The sequence below is a fragment of the Crocuta crocuta genome, unplaced genomic scaffold, assembly GCF_008692635.1.
Source record: "Crocuta crocuta isolate KB4526 unplaced genomic scaffold, BGI_CrCroc_1.0 scaffold334, whole genome shotgun sequence".
In the NCBI taxonomy this organism is placed as follows: domain Eukaryota; kingdom Metazoa; phylum Chordata; class Mammalia; order Carnivora; family Hyaenidae; genus Crocuta; species Crocuta crocuta.
In genome coordinates, this window is record NW_027533260.1 from 2621378 (window position 1) to 2635751 (window position 14374).

The 14374-nt window shown below is 54.1% G+C and overlaps 2 protein-coding genes across 3 annotated transcripts in view; both read right to left on the reverse strand.

Moving 5' to 3' along the window:
- Positions 1-1420: 1420 nt before the first annotated feature.
- BAX (BCL2 associated X, apoptosis regulator) lies at positions 1421-5075 on the reverse strand. Of its 2 annotated transcripts, XM_077747328.1 has the most exons (6): positions 4975-5075; positions 4393-4444; positions 4156-4302; positions 3639-3774; positions 2062-2166; positions 1421-1612 (listed from the first exon to the last, which is right to left on the reverse strand). In XM_077747328.1, the coding sequence occupies exons 1-6, from the start codon at positions 5006-5008 to the stop codon at positions 1508-1510; spliced, it is 579 nt and encodes a 192-aa protein (XP_077603454.1). In that variant the 5' UTR covers positions 5009-5075; the 3' UTR covers positions 1421-1507. The 2 variants fall into 2 exon arrangements, with proteins under 2 accessions (XP_077603454.1, XP_077603455.1); XM_077747329.1 differs by lacking the exon at positions 4393-4444 and having other exon boundaries at positions 1422-1612; positions 4975-5046.
- Positions 5076-10440: 5365 nt separating this feature from the next.
- The window catches only part of DHDH (dihydrodiol dehydrogenase), a 7840-nt gene continuing 3906 nt past the window's right edge, over positions 10441-14374 (reverse strand). The window contains exons 4-7 of the mRNA XM_077747081.1: positions 14050-14302; positions 11778-11902; positions 10841-10994; positions 10441-10590 (exon numbers count right to left, since the gene is read on the reverse strand). Of these exons, the coding sequence (XP_077603207.1) occupies positions 10481-10590; positions 10841-10994; positions 11778-11902; positions 14050-14302 (642 nt within the window). The 3' untranslated portion in view covers positions 10441-10480. The remainder of the gene's footprint in view (positions 10591-10840; positions 10995-11777; positions 11903-14049; positions 14303-14374) is intronic.

The following is a 14374-nucleotide window of genomic DNA, read 5'->3' on the forward strand; positions in this document are numbered from 1 at the left end:
CGGCGCGGGGGGGTGGGGGCGGGGGGGTGGGGGGGTTAAAGGAGACGAAGACAGGAACTTGAACCTATTTCAGTGCCCTCATGGAGGTAGCCAGCGGGCTGAGCCGGGGAGCTAAAGCCACTGAGGCCCGCTTTGCAGGGGGCGGCGGGTGGGGGGCACTCCAAGCAGCCCAGGCAAGGTGTCCCCTGACTCTGACTCAGGGGACACTGGAGGAGGCTCGTATCTGGGGTCTTCAAGGTGCCCGTGGGCCAGTGACCCGGAGAGCAGCCGTGCTGAGTCATGCTGAGCTCAGGGGTGAGGGTCTCAGGNCTGCCCCCCACCCCCACCCCCAGGGTGCCACCTCGAGAGTGCTTTGTCTCCGCAGCTTACTGTCTCTTCAGTTCCTTTGCCGTTTTCCCTGGGCTCCTCCTGCCTGCGGCCATATTGTCCCCTCTCTCTGGGCGGTGACTCAGTCTCCCTTCACTGCTATCTCATCTAGCGGACAGCTCTCCCCTGACTTGGTGTCTCTGGGGGAGGGGCGGTTGCCCCAGGCACACAGTCACAATGGGGCCTGAGTTACTCATTCACCAAATTTCATACCTCAGCCTCAAGACCTTTGGCCTCCGCCAGGTCGCACTTGCAGAGAGGGCCGGCTTTGGAAATGCTCACAGGTAGAGGGAGATGAAGGGGGATGATTTGAAGGACCCAGATTTTAGGGGTGAGGGGTAGAGAGGGGACGGGGGAAGACAAGAGACAGAAAGACCCTGTGACTAAGTGATTTCAGGCTCAGATTTCCTCTTCTGTGTCCAGTCGGCACGATCTTTACTGGGGCCCGTTCTCTGGGAGGCCCCACCCAGTGTTACTAGCCCCCCTCCCCCGCCATCCAGCCCTGTCCCCTCCTCTCGGGCCACATAGCACAAGTCCAGGCCTTGACCTGTCCCTTGGCTCTTCTGGTCCCAGCCTTCTGACCTCCAGTAGCTTCCCCACACGCTCTAGAGCCCCGAGTCCTGCCGCCCTGACCCCCATTCTCCACCTCGGTAAGTGGACAACTTCCTCTGCTCCCATATGGTGGAAACTTCCGAGGCCTTGTTCCTCAGAGCCTGCTGCCCTGCCCTACAGCCCGGGCTCCGCTGCCTGCCTGACGTCTCGCCCCTTGCAGCCTGGGGCCTGGGACGCGCCACTGCCATAGGCTTCAACACAAGTGCTCTTCGGTCCCCTCACAACCACGGGCTCTTGGAGGGCAGAGTGGAGACCTAACTTCACCAACCCAGAGGGCGCTGGGCTCCTTCAAAAGATTTGTCAGCACAGGAAGCCTGGTCTCCATGGCAGCCAGGGAGGGGGCTCAGTGACTCAGACTCTGAAGTGTGGCCCGAAAGAGGTTTATTGACGCCCCCCCCGGGCCACTCCCCTCCACCCCCCCCAATAATTACAAAAGTAAGAAAAATGCCCAGGGTCCCCAATCCCCACCCCTCCCGGAAAAATGCCATAATTTATGCAGAAAAGACACAGTCCAAGGCAGCTGGTGGCCTCAGCCCATCTTTTTCCAGATGGTGAGCGACGCGGTCAGCACTCCGGCCACAAAGATGGTCACTGTCTGCCACGTGGGTGTCCCAAAGTAGGAGAGGAGGCCGTCCTGTAGACAGACACACCAGTCACTTCAGGAGCTGGGCCAAGGGGGACCCCCTGAGCCAGCACATGAGGAATCAGGAAGGAAGAGGGGCCAGCGAGAGGTCAAAGGGCACGAGTGGGGGCAAGGGCCTAAGATTAATGGATACGGAAAGAGCTGGGGTTGGAGGGTTTTCAAAAATCTTGACGGATTCCAGGGAAAGTGGAGGCACGGGGAGGGGGGAGAATAGCAGATACTACTTAGGTCAGGGGTCACTGAGAGGTCAGAGGTCACCAAGAGGTCAGAGGCCACCAAGAGGTCAGTGGGAACCAGATGACTACCAGGAGTTGATCAGACATGTGAGGAAATGCATTATAGACCCCATCTGATGATCCAGAGTCAGGGAGGCAACACTGTGTTGGGCTCAGGAGGACTCGGGGGTCTCAGCAGCAGGGGAGGGGGGTGAGGGGCCTCACCCAACCACCCTGGTCCTGGATCCAGCCCAGCAGCCGCTCTCGAAGGAAGTCCAGGGTCCAGCCCATGATGGTCCTGATCAGCTCGGGCACCTTGGTACACAGGGCCTGCAGGGAGCGGAATAGGCCTTAGGGATTGAGCCTTGCCCCCACTGTCTGGGGACAGTGGCCCGATGCCTTTCTCACCTCTGCCTCCCCTCCTGCCCCACTGCAGCCTCTTTTCCACTCATAATCAGAACGAGCTTCATAAATTAACTGGATCTTTTTACTGTCAACTGCCCTGCTCACATACCTTCCATGGCTCCCCAGGTGGTAAAGACCAAAAGGCATAGCTCAGCCCATAAGGCCCTGTATGAAGGCTCTGACTTGATCGCATTCCAATTTTCCACTTCTTTTCTGTGTCTCATTTACCTTCTTCCACATCTTCATTCCCACCAACTCTTCCCTGCCTCAGGACCTTTGCACATGCTGATTCTTCTACCTAAACAGGCTTCAACCAAGCAAATTTTTACTCCTCCCTCAAAGCTCTAATGTCAGGTCTGACGTCATTCTCCAGAGAGGGGTTTTCTGACCTTCACACTAGGCAGGACCAGCCATACCCCCCTGCCCGTGACTCTCCAATGACCTGAACTTCCCCTTCCCACCCTCTGTCCGGCTGCTTCTTCCCTGTTGTCCTCCTCACCTCCAACATTCAAGCCCCATCAGTTCAATCTGGCAAACACATTAAGAAATCTGCCCCACCCCTGCTTCCACAGCTACCACCAGCATCTGGTCAGCAGCAGGACTGTTAGAGGGGCCTCCTTCCCAACTCCCCAGGTTCTGCTCCAGAATCTTTCTCTTCTACCCACAGTGGCCAGAAGAAAACTGTTGGGCTTCTGCTCCCCCCATGTCTTATCATGACAAACTTATGACAGAAAGGTTAAAAGAATTTTACGGTGCATAGCCATACGCCTGCAGCCTAGGTTGTACAATTAACATTTTGCTTGCTAGAATATTCCTTTAGATTTATCAATCAGGTGGCCCCACGCTCCTGTTTCGAACCAGCCAGTCACTTGCATCTCACTCGGAGCAAAGCTAACATCCTCGCAGGGCCCCGGCGGACCCCTTGCGATCTCCTCTCATTTCCCACCCATTGCCCCCCCCCCCCCCCNCAGCCTTGGGCCTGCCTCAGGGCCTTTGCACTTGCTGTGGCCGCTACCAGGTGCCTCTTCCCCGATCTTCATAGATCGCTGCAACTTTGGCTTTGAGGTCATCCCCTCTTAGAAGTCTTCCCCCCCCCACTTTGCACAATGACATCATCCTAGTCTGCTTCTCTCAGCACTCCTCAGATACCGTGGGCTCCACCAGAGCAGGGACCTAGCCGAGCCGATTTGTTGGGTGCCGCGTCTCGGGTCGGGCACACAGCGGGCCTAAAAAATGTTGGCTGCAGGAGTAACTGAAGGGGCCCCCAAACCAGCCCGTTGCCCTCTCTGTTCCCTTTGCGCTTAGCGGGCTGCCACAGGGGGTGACCTCACGACTCCCAGGTCCTTCTAGGTCTGAGCGGAGCATCCCTCGGGGCTCACTGCCCGGCGGCCGCCCACCTTGAGCACCAGTTTGCTGGCAAAGTAGAAAAGGGCAACCACCCGGCCCCAGTTGAAGTTGCCATCAGAAAACATCTCCGCTGCCACTCGGAAAAAGACCTCGCGGGGGGAGTCTGTGTCCACGGCTGCGATCATCCTGCAGGAAAGAGAAGGCAGCGCTGCCGAGGGAAGGCCAGGCAGAGCATGGTGGAGACTCTGGCGTCCGCCTCACACCAGACGAGGAAAAGGAGGCGTGAGTTAGGCTGTCACGGAAAAGAAGGGGCCGCCCTGAGGGAAAGGGGCAAGACGGACAATTAGGAAGGTGGGGAAAACGACTCCCTGAGGGAAGGTTCCAGTATCCTGGAGGACGAAGGGCTTCTCGGCCAGGGAGCTGAGTAGAGAGGTGGGCCCCGGACGCGTGGGTCCGAGGGAGCAGCAGACTGTGGATCTGAACTCCAGGCCCAGGGGAAGAGGGGCCTCCGGGGACGTGAGGGAGAAGGGGACCAGTGGCTGGATTCCTGGGGCCCAGGGGCCGCACCTCTGCAGCTCCATGTTACTGTCCAGTTCATCTCCGATGCGCTTGAGACACTCGCTCAGCTTCTTGGTGGACGCGTCCTGGGGCGCCTGCTCCAGGGCCAGCTCGGGTGTCTCTCCCCCCATTCGCCCTGCGCGATCTTGGATGAAACTAGAGTGGGAAGGGAGTGGGGGGGGTGCAGAATCAGAATGGGGCATCACTCCTCCAATCCGCTCGGCAATAATCACACCTCAGACTCACCCCTGAAGCAAAAGGGCCCCTGTCTTCATGATCTGCTCAGAGCTGGTGGGCCCTAGAGGAGAAAGGAGGGAAGAGGTGCCTGGACTCTTGGGTCCTAGGGGATCCAGGGAACTGGGGCGGCTCATGATCTCTGAGGGAGGGCAGCCTTAAGGGGTCCTGCATTTCTGGGTCCCTGGTAGATATAGTGCCTAGGGGCCCGGACAGCTGAGTCCCTGATGGGGAAAAAGGCCGGGAGCCTCGGCCTGTATCCTGCGTTCTTCCGGGGGAGGAGGCGGAGGGAACGCTTCGAGCATCCCGACCCCTGGCCTGAGGGGGCAGAGGAGAGACCCGCCCCTCCCACCAGGAAGTGGTGCCGGCGACAAGCCCGGGCCTGCCCCGGGGCTTGGGTTCTGGGGTCTCCAGCTTCTCGGGGGTCCGAGAGCACCAGACAGGAAGGGATCGGAGAGCCGAGGCCAGAGAGCCGGGGACCCCCGGGGAGGGAGGGGGCTGGAAGCTGGCAGCGCCCGCTCCGGGAGTTTCTGCCCCGGAGTGCTTCGAGATCGCACGGCCCCGAGACCGGCAGGAGGATATCGTGGGGCTNACCCCCGCCTCTGGGTTGCTCCCCGGACCCGTCCATCACCGCCGCTCCCGCCGCCGCCTCTCGCCGGGTCCGCCCGGGCGGCCGCAGCACGCCCCTGGTCACGTGAGCGCCCCGCTGAACGTGCGTCCTCTCACGTGACCGCCCCGCAAAATGGCTGCCCGCCGGCGATCGCCCCGCAGGGCTGTCGGGTCACGTGACGGCACCTGCCTCGGCGGCTTGGGGAGCCTGGGCCCCTGTCACGTGACTATCTAATCAGCACCTCCAGGTGAGAACCGGTCGTGGCGCGCTTCCGCCCGCCCAGTATTCAGTCGCAGCTGTAACTTTCATTCATTCGTTCATTCGTGCAGTATTTTCAGAAGTTTCAGATGGAACCGAAGCCCTTCCCAGGGCAGAAGGAACATCGGAGGCCAAAAATACCATTCATTGAGGCAGGACGTTTTAGACGATTAGAGTCTGAGTTGTTTTTGTGAAAATAAAAGGAATACGAAGTTCAAAACTTGGCAAAACGAATCTGTGGCGGCCGGTTGGCAGGGTATGAACAGGGAAGGGGCCCCAAGGCAGGCACCCGGGGTGCCTGAAATGCGTTGTATCTTGATCTACGTGGTGATCAATTGGGGATACATATGTTGAAAAATTCATGGAGCGGTACGTATGAAATGAGCAGTTTACTGCGTGGAAATCATATCTCCTTTTAAAAAGAAAGGAAGAGGGCAGGAGAATTCGGATTCGAAAATAGATTGGGGTCAGATAATGAAGTGGGGGGAGCATATAAGAGAAGGGATCTCTGTCCCAAGGGTGGCTGGGAGCCATAGCAATAGAAGATTATACGTCAGCCTAACACCAGAGGAACAGTCTGACAAAGTCAAGTTTATTGACCATTTGCGATGATGGAGACCACGGAAGAGAGAAACCATGGGGCATTTCGACAAAGGAGAAGGTAGAGTTCAGGGGCGCCTGGGTGGCTCAGTTGGTTAAGCGTCCAACTTCGGCTCAGGTCATGATCTCACGGTTCGTGGGTTCGAGCCCCGCGTCGGGCTCTGTGCTGACAGCCAGCTCAGAGCCTGGAGCCTGCTTTAGATTCTGTGTCTCCCGCCCTCTCTGACCCTCTGCTGCTTACGCTGCCTCTCTCACTCTCTCAGAAATAAATAAAACAGTAAAAAAATAAAATAAAAAAAGGAAAAGGTAGAGTTCTTACAGGATTTGCAGGAAGGGTAGGGCAACACCAGGCACAGAGTGTGACGAGGAACCGGGGTCTTGGAGGTCTTGGAGATCACAAGGTGAATCTAGATGTGGAGTGGTCCCTAAATCCATTATGTGAGGCTCTGCACCTGGATTGCAAATTGAGGCTGCTACTCTGTGTCAAACGCCTACAGGCAAGAGTGGGATGTTTCATTTTTACTGATGGAAATGTTCAACACTACGATTTTAGGGAACAAAGTTTCTCTGTAAGAAGACATGTCCTTGGGGGAAATAGTGTTTCCTATTAACTTTGAAGCTCGCTTCATCTGCGCCTGTTATTTCAGCCCAATGAATTAGCCCTGCCTTTGCCTTAATTACAAAGAAGAGAAGAAAGGGCTTTTAATGCTGACCTCTAAACAGTGCGGCCATTGAGCAGGAGGGAGAAAACTTTTTATTTTATTTATTTGATTTTTTTTTTTGAGAGACTGAGAGCATGAGTGGGGGAGGGAGAGAATCTCAAGCGGGCTCCACACAGGGCTTGATCCCCCAACTTTGCGATCATGACCGGAGCCGAAATCAAGAGTTGGATGCTTACCTGAGCCACCCAGGGGCCCCTGAAAACTTTTTAGCTCATTCTGAAGTCAAAACTGTTTAGAGTAACAAGGAAGCTACATTGGAACTGTGAAACCCTCCTCCAAGATGGTCCCCAATGATTATTATAGTCTTCAGGTAAATTCATGCCCCTGTGTAGGGCCCTCCCACACTCAATAGGGCTAACCAGTGTGACCAGTAAGATATTGTGGAAATGACAGTGTGATTTCCAGAGTTAACTGGTAAGAGTTACTGCAGGTTCAGGGTGCCTGGGTGGCTCAGTTGGTTATGCGTCCAACTTCAGCTCAGGTCATCATCTCGTGGTTCATGAGTTCGAGCCCCACATAGGGCTCTGTGCCAACGGCTTGGAACCTGGAGCCTGCTTCAGATTCTGTCTCTCCCTCTCTCTTTGCCCCTCCCCATGCCAGGAAAGGAGGAACCCTTTGTGCAGCAAGTAAGGGCAGTGGAAGAGAGGAGTAACATTGTGGCACTAAGTTATTCAGGGACAGAGGGCTCTGGTGACTGACCTAGGAAATTTTCTGGGGTGGAGGATAATGGCTGGGATTTGGGGGTTCCACTATTGCTTAGACATTTAATGAGTCCATCTCTCATGTCATAAAAATTCTGAGCGCATTTCTTCTGGTTAGCTACTGCTGGGTAACAAATCAGCCCAGAGCGTTAGCAGCTTAAAGCCACAAGCAACATCTTATCTTGCATATGCCTGTGGGTAATGGCACTGGGAAGGGCTTAGCTGGGGCTACTCATTGTTTTCAGACAGCAGCTGGAGCTAGAACGGTAATAGGCCAAGGTGGTCGGGACCTGCTCATTGAGCATCTCCATCCTCATGGAGTCTCAAGGCTTCCTATGTAGTTTCTGTATGGGTTCGTCTGAGCTTCCTTGTGGCTTGGTGGCTTCAGGACAGCTGAACTACTGGCATGATGGCCAAAGGTTTCAAGAGTATTTCTGCGAACAAGGAAGAAATTGTACTGTCTTCCCCCCAGCCTCACTAGTCATGCAGCATCCGTGTTGCAAGGGTTCCAAGTGGGGTGAGTCATGAGCTCCATTTTCAGGGAAGAGGAACTAGACTCCAGCTCCCCTTTTTTTTTTTTTTTTTTTTTTTTTTAAGTAAGCTCCGCACCCAGCGCAGAGTCCAATGCAGGGCTTGAACTCGTGACCCTGAGAGCAAGACCTAAGCTGAGACTAAGCAGACTCCACCTCTTTTTATTTAGTTTATTTTTTATTTTTTTTATTTTTAAGAGAGAGAGTGTGTGAGAGGGGGAGGAGCAGAGAGAGAGGGAGACAAAGAATGTGAAGCAGGTTCCAGGCTCTGAGCTGTCCGCAGAGCCGGACACGGAGCCCGAACCCACGAACCGTGAGATCATGCATGACCGAGCCAAAGTCAGATGCTTAACCAACTGAGCCACCCTGGCTCCTCTAGACTCCCAACTTTTAATGGGGCAAGTAAGTGGGGACAGGAGATATCTCTGGAAAAATGGAAAGTGGCACACCAGTTCAGCTGCTTTCTCAAGGGCTAATGTAAGAGTTGCTTACATAACAATGAAATTTATTGACCTCTCGCGTAGAAACAGTCCAAGAACATGCAGTCCTTGGTGACATTAACAGGGAGTGAATTTCTGGTGTCAGGAACTGCTTGCTTAATTTTCTATGTCGACTTGACTGGGCCCAGATATCTGGCCGAACACATTCTGGGTGTTTCTGGGAGGGTGTTTTGGGTGAGATTAACATTTAAATTGGTGACCTGGGGGGTGCCTGGGTGGTTCAGTCGGTTAGGCAGCCGGCTTCAGCTCGGGTCATGATCTCACAGTTCTTGGGTTCGAGCCCCACGTCGGGCTCTGTGCTAACAGCTAGCTCAGAGACTGGAGCTTGCTTTAGATTCTGTGTCTCCCTCTCTCTCTGATCCTCCCCTGCTCACGCTGTCTCTCTCTCTCTCTCATTCTCTCAAAAATAACTAAAAACATTTAAAAAATTTAAATCGGTGACTTAGGAAAGCAAACCATGCTCCCTAATGTGGGCGAGCCCATCCAATTGGAGGAAGGCTGACCCTCCTCAGAGGGAGAAAGAATTCTTTCTGCCTGCCTTGCACCTCGGACATGGGCTTTTTTCCTGCATCTCCAGCTGCTTGCCTTCTGATGAGACCTATGCCATCAGCTGTCCTGGTACTCAGGCCTGTGGACTTGGGCTGGAACTAAACATCGGCCCTCCTGGGTCTCCAGTTTGCCAACTCGCCCTGCAGATCTCGGGGCCTGCCTCGCTCCATGATCGTGTTTTTCTTCTCTCCTTCTCTCCACCATCTGCAACACATGGCTTCCCTCTCTCAGTGGAAGATGGACGCACCAATGCCCGACGCATCTCTACTCCAGTCCCAGAAAAGGAGAGGTTGAAAGGGAGGCCATCCTCGTTGCCTAAAAAAGGCCATAACTCAGATGCTGCACACATCCCATTGGCCAGAACCTATTCACGTGGCAAGACCTAGTTGCAAGGGAGCCTGGGAAATGCAGTCTTTAGCTGGGCAGCCATATGTCCAGTGAAAACTTTCCTACGGTACATGATTAAAGGGACATCTAGTCATGTTTGCCACACAAAAGATTGAAGCCAACCAACCAGAGGGCTGAAACCAACGTCAGTGATACCTGAATGATGTATAAAAGGACTTGGAATGGAAAACTCATTTGATTGACATCTAGTCTCTCTCATTTGCCCACAGTGAGAATTATTCATGCAAACCCAACGTATCCATCTCGAATTTCTAGAACCTGGTAGAATTGAACTTCCTGGACTCTGTGGTTCACCAAGGTCATATGACTAGTATTTGCCAATGAATGTCACGACGTTATGTATGTTGTATATGTGTTAGGGTATTTTTTTATTTAAAAAAAATTTTTTTTTAATATTTTTTATTTATTCTTGAGAGAGAGAGACACAGCATGAGCAGGGGAGGGGCAGAGCGAGAGAAGTACACAGAATCCAAAGCAGGTTCCAGGCTCCGAGCTGTCAGCACAGAGCCCTCATGGGACTCAAACTCACAAGCCGTGAGATCATGACTGAGCTGAAGTCGGACACTTAACTGACTGAGCCATCCAGGTGCCCCCAATTTTTTTTAACGTTTATTTATTTTTGAGAGACAGACAGAGCGCAAGTGGGGCGGGGGCAGCAGAGAGAGAGGGAGACACAGAATCCAAAGCAAAGCAGGCTCCAGGCTCTGAGCTATCAGCACAGAGCCCGACCCGGGGCTCGAACACACAGACTGTGAGATCTTGTCCAGAACTGAAGTCAGACGTTTAACTGACTGAGCCACTCAGGTGCCCCCATCAGTTAACATTTTTTGAGAACCTACTGTGTGTGGAGGCTGTTCATACACTATTGCATTTACTCCTCTCCAGAGAGTGGTTGGTATTCTGTCTCTCCTTTGCCGATGAGGAGGCAGGGGCAGGCAGAGGCTGTGGGAGAGTGCAGCTGGGAAAGCCTCCTACCCACCCACTCTTCCTTGCCCAAGGTCACAGTCTATGGTAGTCAAACCAAGGATCTGCCCACAGCTGTCTGCTCCAAAAACTTGTGAGAAATGTGGTCCTGACTCTGCCTTCCTCCCCCTCCCCACCTCCTTCTACCAAATTTACTCACTAGCGACCCCTTTGATGGGTGGGCTTGCATCAACCCCCACCAAACCACCAGTGCCAAGATTTCTGTGTGAACCATGCCTTTATTTATTCGGGGCATGCATCAGCATTTGTCTTGGGGGAAGGTGACTCCAATGGCCTTCCTCACCTCCTCAAGGATGTCCGCCAGGAGTTCACTTTCCGCCAGGGGAATCACAGGACTTTCCTTCAGGCCTGGGGGAGAGTACAGTTAGGGACCCCTCCTACTCACGCCACAAAGGTTGAAAGAACTACCATCCCCAGAATCCCCTGAGGCACAAAAGTAACCATGGATTGAGCCGATGGGATGCCCCAGGGGATTCTGGGAGTTGTAGTTCAAAATGGCTATTGAGAGTGGCCGAGGGGTCTGGAGTGGCCCACCTTCTGTACCAGGCTTGCCTCTCTCCACGCTGCCACCCTCTCACCCCATCCCATGCGCCCTTACCCTTTCGTAGGCACTCCCGGACATGCTTGGCCTCGTAAGTCATGCCCATTCCATTTGTAAAGTTGAACTCCTTGCCGGGGGCGGGGGGCAGCGGGAACTCCCTATGCTGCCCCTTCACCACCAGCTCTGTGGGGCACCAGCAGGGGTTGAGGATCTGGGGGGCAGATGAGAAGTGGCTGCAGGGGGCTCCAGCCTAACGATGCTCAGGGACCTCCCTCTCCCACCTGGTGGCTAGAGGTTGGTTACCCTCCAGCCCCAGGAAGGCCTCCCCCCATCCCCCACTGGGGGTTTGTTCCTCAACAGCACGACTGTCCCGCTAGCAGCCTGTCTGTCCACGTCCCCGGCGGCAAACCTCTCTCTCACCCGATGCTTAGGACCAGTGAAGACAGCTTATCTTTACACGTGTGTGAATCCCCTTTGCAAGGAGGAGGCTTAGATAATCCAGCACCTTCTTATCCACGAGGTGACTTGAGTTTTGGGCCCTAGAGCCCTGGGAAGCCTCCATCATTTCCGTCCCCCAGTCTAGGCCACACTGGAAATAGACATGTGGTCCGGGGCAAGGTCCACATTTTGCAGTTCAAGTCTGGGGCAAGGTCCAAACTCTTCAGCTCAGAACAGGATTTCTTTCTAGCGACAGGGCCCCACGAAGCCCAGCGAAGTCCTGCTCAGGTCCCGTCCTGGAAGCGGTCCCAAAGGCCACAACTGCCCTCTAAGCAGGGTCGATAACGGTTTCTCCTCAGGCCTAAGGATTTCTGACAGACTAAGTTCATGGTCAGGAAGGAGCCCGGAGGTCCAAACCCATCCCGTAGCCTGGTGGGCGAAGGCCGATTCGGCCCACGCCAGCTCCAGCAGCCACAGCGGGCCGGCCCGCTCCTGTGGCCAAGGGCCACGGCTCCCGGCACTTGGGCCCGGCCCGGCGTGGCCCGTCGCACCTCACCTGGGCCATGCCCTTGGTACCGCTCACAGAGGCCACATTGGAGAGCTCGGCAGTGATGCTGCAGGTGAAGCTGCCGTGGACCCCTCTTGGGTACTGGAGGAGCACAGTGACCGTGTCGTCCACCCCTGGGGAAGGCACAGCAGAGNCTAAGAGCATGGTCTCACAGTTCGTGGGTTCAAGCCCCATGCAGGGCTTTGCACTGACAGCTTTGAATTCTCTGTCTCCCTCTCTGTCTGTCCCTCCCCCACTAATGTGTGGGCGTGCTCCCTCTCCGTCTCAAAAATAAATACTTAAAAATAAAATAAAATGGGGATAATAGAGGGGGCGCCTGGGTGGCTCAGTTGGTTAAGTGTCCAGCTCTTGATTTTGGCTCAGGTCACGACCTCGCGGTTTGTGAGTTCGGGCCCCCGTGCTGACAGTGCCTGCTGGGGACTCTCTCTCTGCCCCTCCCCTGCTCACTCACTTGCTCTCTCAATTTAAAAAAAATTTTTTAAATAAAATAGGGATACTGGAAACTGATACATGTTATTACGAGTGTTACGTTAAATGATGTAAAATGCACAAAGCACTCAGAATGCTATTGAGATGACGGTAAGTGCTATATAAGCGTTAGTTAAACGTGAAATGCAGCATGCGAGGTAGCCGGCTGGTTCGGGAACACAGCACACATGCCATTGACGGGGGAACCTATTGACCTCGTTCTCTGGTTCCAGAGAAGCCCAAGTCCTTATCCTGGGTGGGATCGTCCCTATAATAACCCTAATGCAGAGGAGGCACTTGATAAATAGAATCTGTTTTTATTTGTTTATTTATAAATTACTTTTTAAAACTTTTTACTGTTTATATTTGAGGGAGAGAGAAAGAGAGACAATGGGCAAGCAAGGGAGGGGCAGAGAGAGAGAGGGAGACAGACTCTGAAGCAGGCTGCAGGCTCTGAGCTGTCAGCACCGAGCCCCACATGGGGCTCGAACTCATGAGCCGGGAGATCCTGACCCAGGCCAAAACCAAGAGTCAGACACTCAACTAACTGGGCCACCCAGGCACCCCAGTAAATAGACTCTTGTTTTTAGAGCTACCATGTAGCCTAGAAGTTGGCCAGATGTTAGCCTGAGAAGGTTTCCTAAAGTGTGACCTTCACCCATAAATATTTTCCCGGTCACTCACTGTCTCCTGGGGTTCTGTTTGCAAAGATGGCCACAGAATCCCTCTCCTTACCCTGTGAGGGCCCCTGCGGCAATAGGACTTCGTAGCTCCTACCGTCAAGAGGTGTAGACTATTGGGCCTCTGAAACCGGGGCTGGCTTTGGGCCATGAACAGTAGGAAACAAGGGACAAGCAAAAGTTGGAAAAACGCTTGTACGTTGCATCCTGCCTTCTTTTTGCTGCACCGACAGTGTGCATGAGGCCAAACTAGCCAGCTGAAGAGACTTCACTAATGCGCTCTTTATGCAACTCAACTATTATCTCCCTTCCTTCCTTCCCTCTCTACTCCCAACAGGGGTCTCAAACTCAAACCTCGAGATCAAGGGTCACATACTCTACCGCCTGAGCCAGCCAGGCGCCCCTATGACAACCCCATTATCGACACGTTACCGGTAACCCAAGACTGAGACGTTGAGTCCCTTGGCTGAGATCACCCAGCAAATCCCAGTATGGAGCCTGCCCACTCTCTCAGCTCTGACCCTCTTTTTTTTCTTTTTTCTTTTTTTAAAAAATTTTTTAAATGTTTTATTTATTTCTGAGAGAGAGAGAGAGAGAGAGACACCATGAGCAGGGAGGGTCAGAGAGAGAGAGAGATACAGAATCTGAAACAGGCTCCAGCACAGAGCCCGACGTGGGGCTCGAACCCAGAAACCTGAGATCATGACCTGAGCTGAAGTCGGATGCTCAACCGACTGAGCCACCCAGGCGCCCCAGATCTGACCTTCTTTGACGTCAGGGAGAAGCTTCCTCCAGACGTCTAAGCTGATTTTCATGGGCTAGGAGACTAATTCCCAGCTCAGGGCTCCCGGTGAGAGAGGAGGACTTACCACCATCGTCCAGTCCGAGATAGAAAGTACCTGTTTTGGGGCGCCTGGGTGGCTCAGTCGGTTGAGCGACCGACTTTCGCTTAGGTCATGATCTCGCGGTTCGTGGGTTCGGGCCCCGCGTCGGGCTCTGTGCTGACTGCCAGCTCGGAGCCTGGAGCCTATTTCGGAGTCTGTGTCTCCCTCTCTCTCTGACCCTCCCCTGCTCAATAAAATAAACATTAAAAAAAAAAAAAAAGTACGTACCTGTTTCATGGCGCCTTCCCACGGCTACAATCTTCTCTGGCTTCTGCCCATGAAAGACCATAGAGATGAACTGGACACAGTAGATGCCGATGTCCAGGAGGCCGCCGCCAGCCTGGGCCCAGTCTACAGCCCGGCGCACGTGGGTGAAGTCCTTCCCAAACTCTGCCCGAGCCACCCTGAGTTCCCCCAGAGTTTCCTGAGACAGAGCCGACTTCAGAGCCTCGGTAGCAGGGAAGAAGCGGGTCCAGATGGCCTGCACGCCACAGGGGGAGAGAGCGTGACCGTTGAAAAGGAAGGAAAAGCGTCAGGACCAGGAGGTAGGAAG

What these genes read in the sequence shown, in the direction of transcription:
- BAX (XM_077747328.1), bottom strand. Translation starts at nt 5,008, where the DNA reads ATGGACGGGTCCGGGGAGCAACCCAGAGGCGGGG. An exon ending in AGTAACATGGAGCTGCAGAG is followed by an intron (nt 3,775 to 4,155) that starts GTGCGGCCCCTG and finishes TCTTTCCTGCAG; the next exon opens with GATGATCGCAGCCGTGGACA. An exon ending in CCAGCAAACTGGTGCTCAAG is followed by an intron (nt 2,167 to 3,638) that starts GTGGGCGGCCGC and finishes CGCTCCCTGCAG; the next exon opens with GCCCTGTGTACCAAGGTGCC.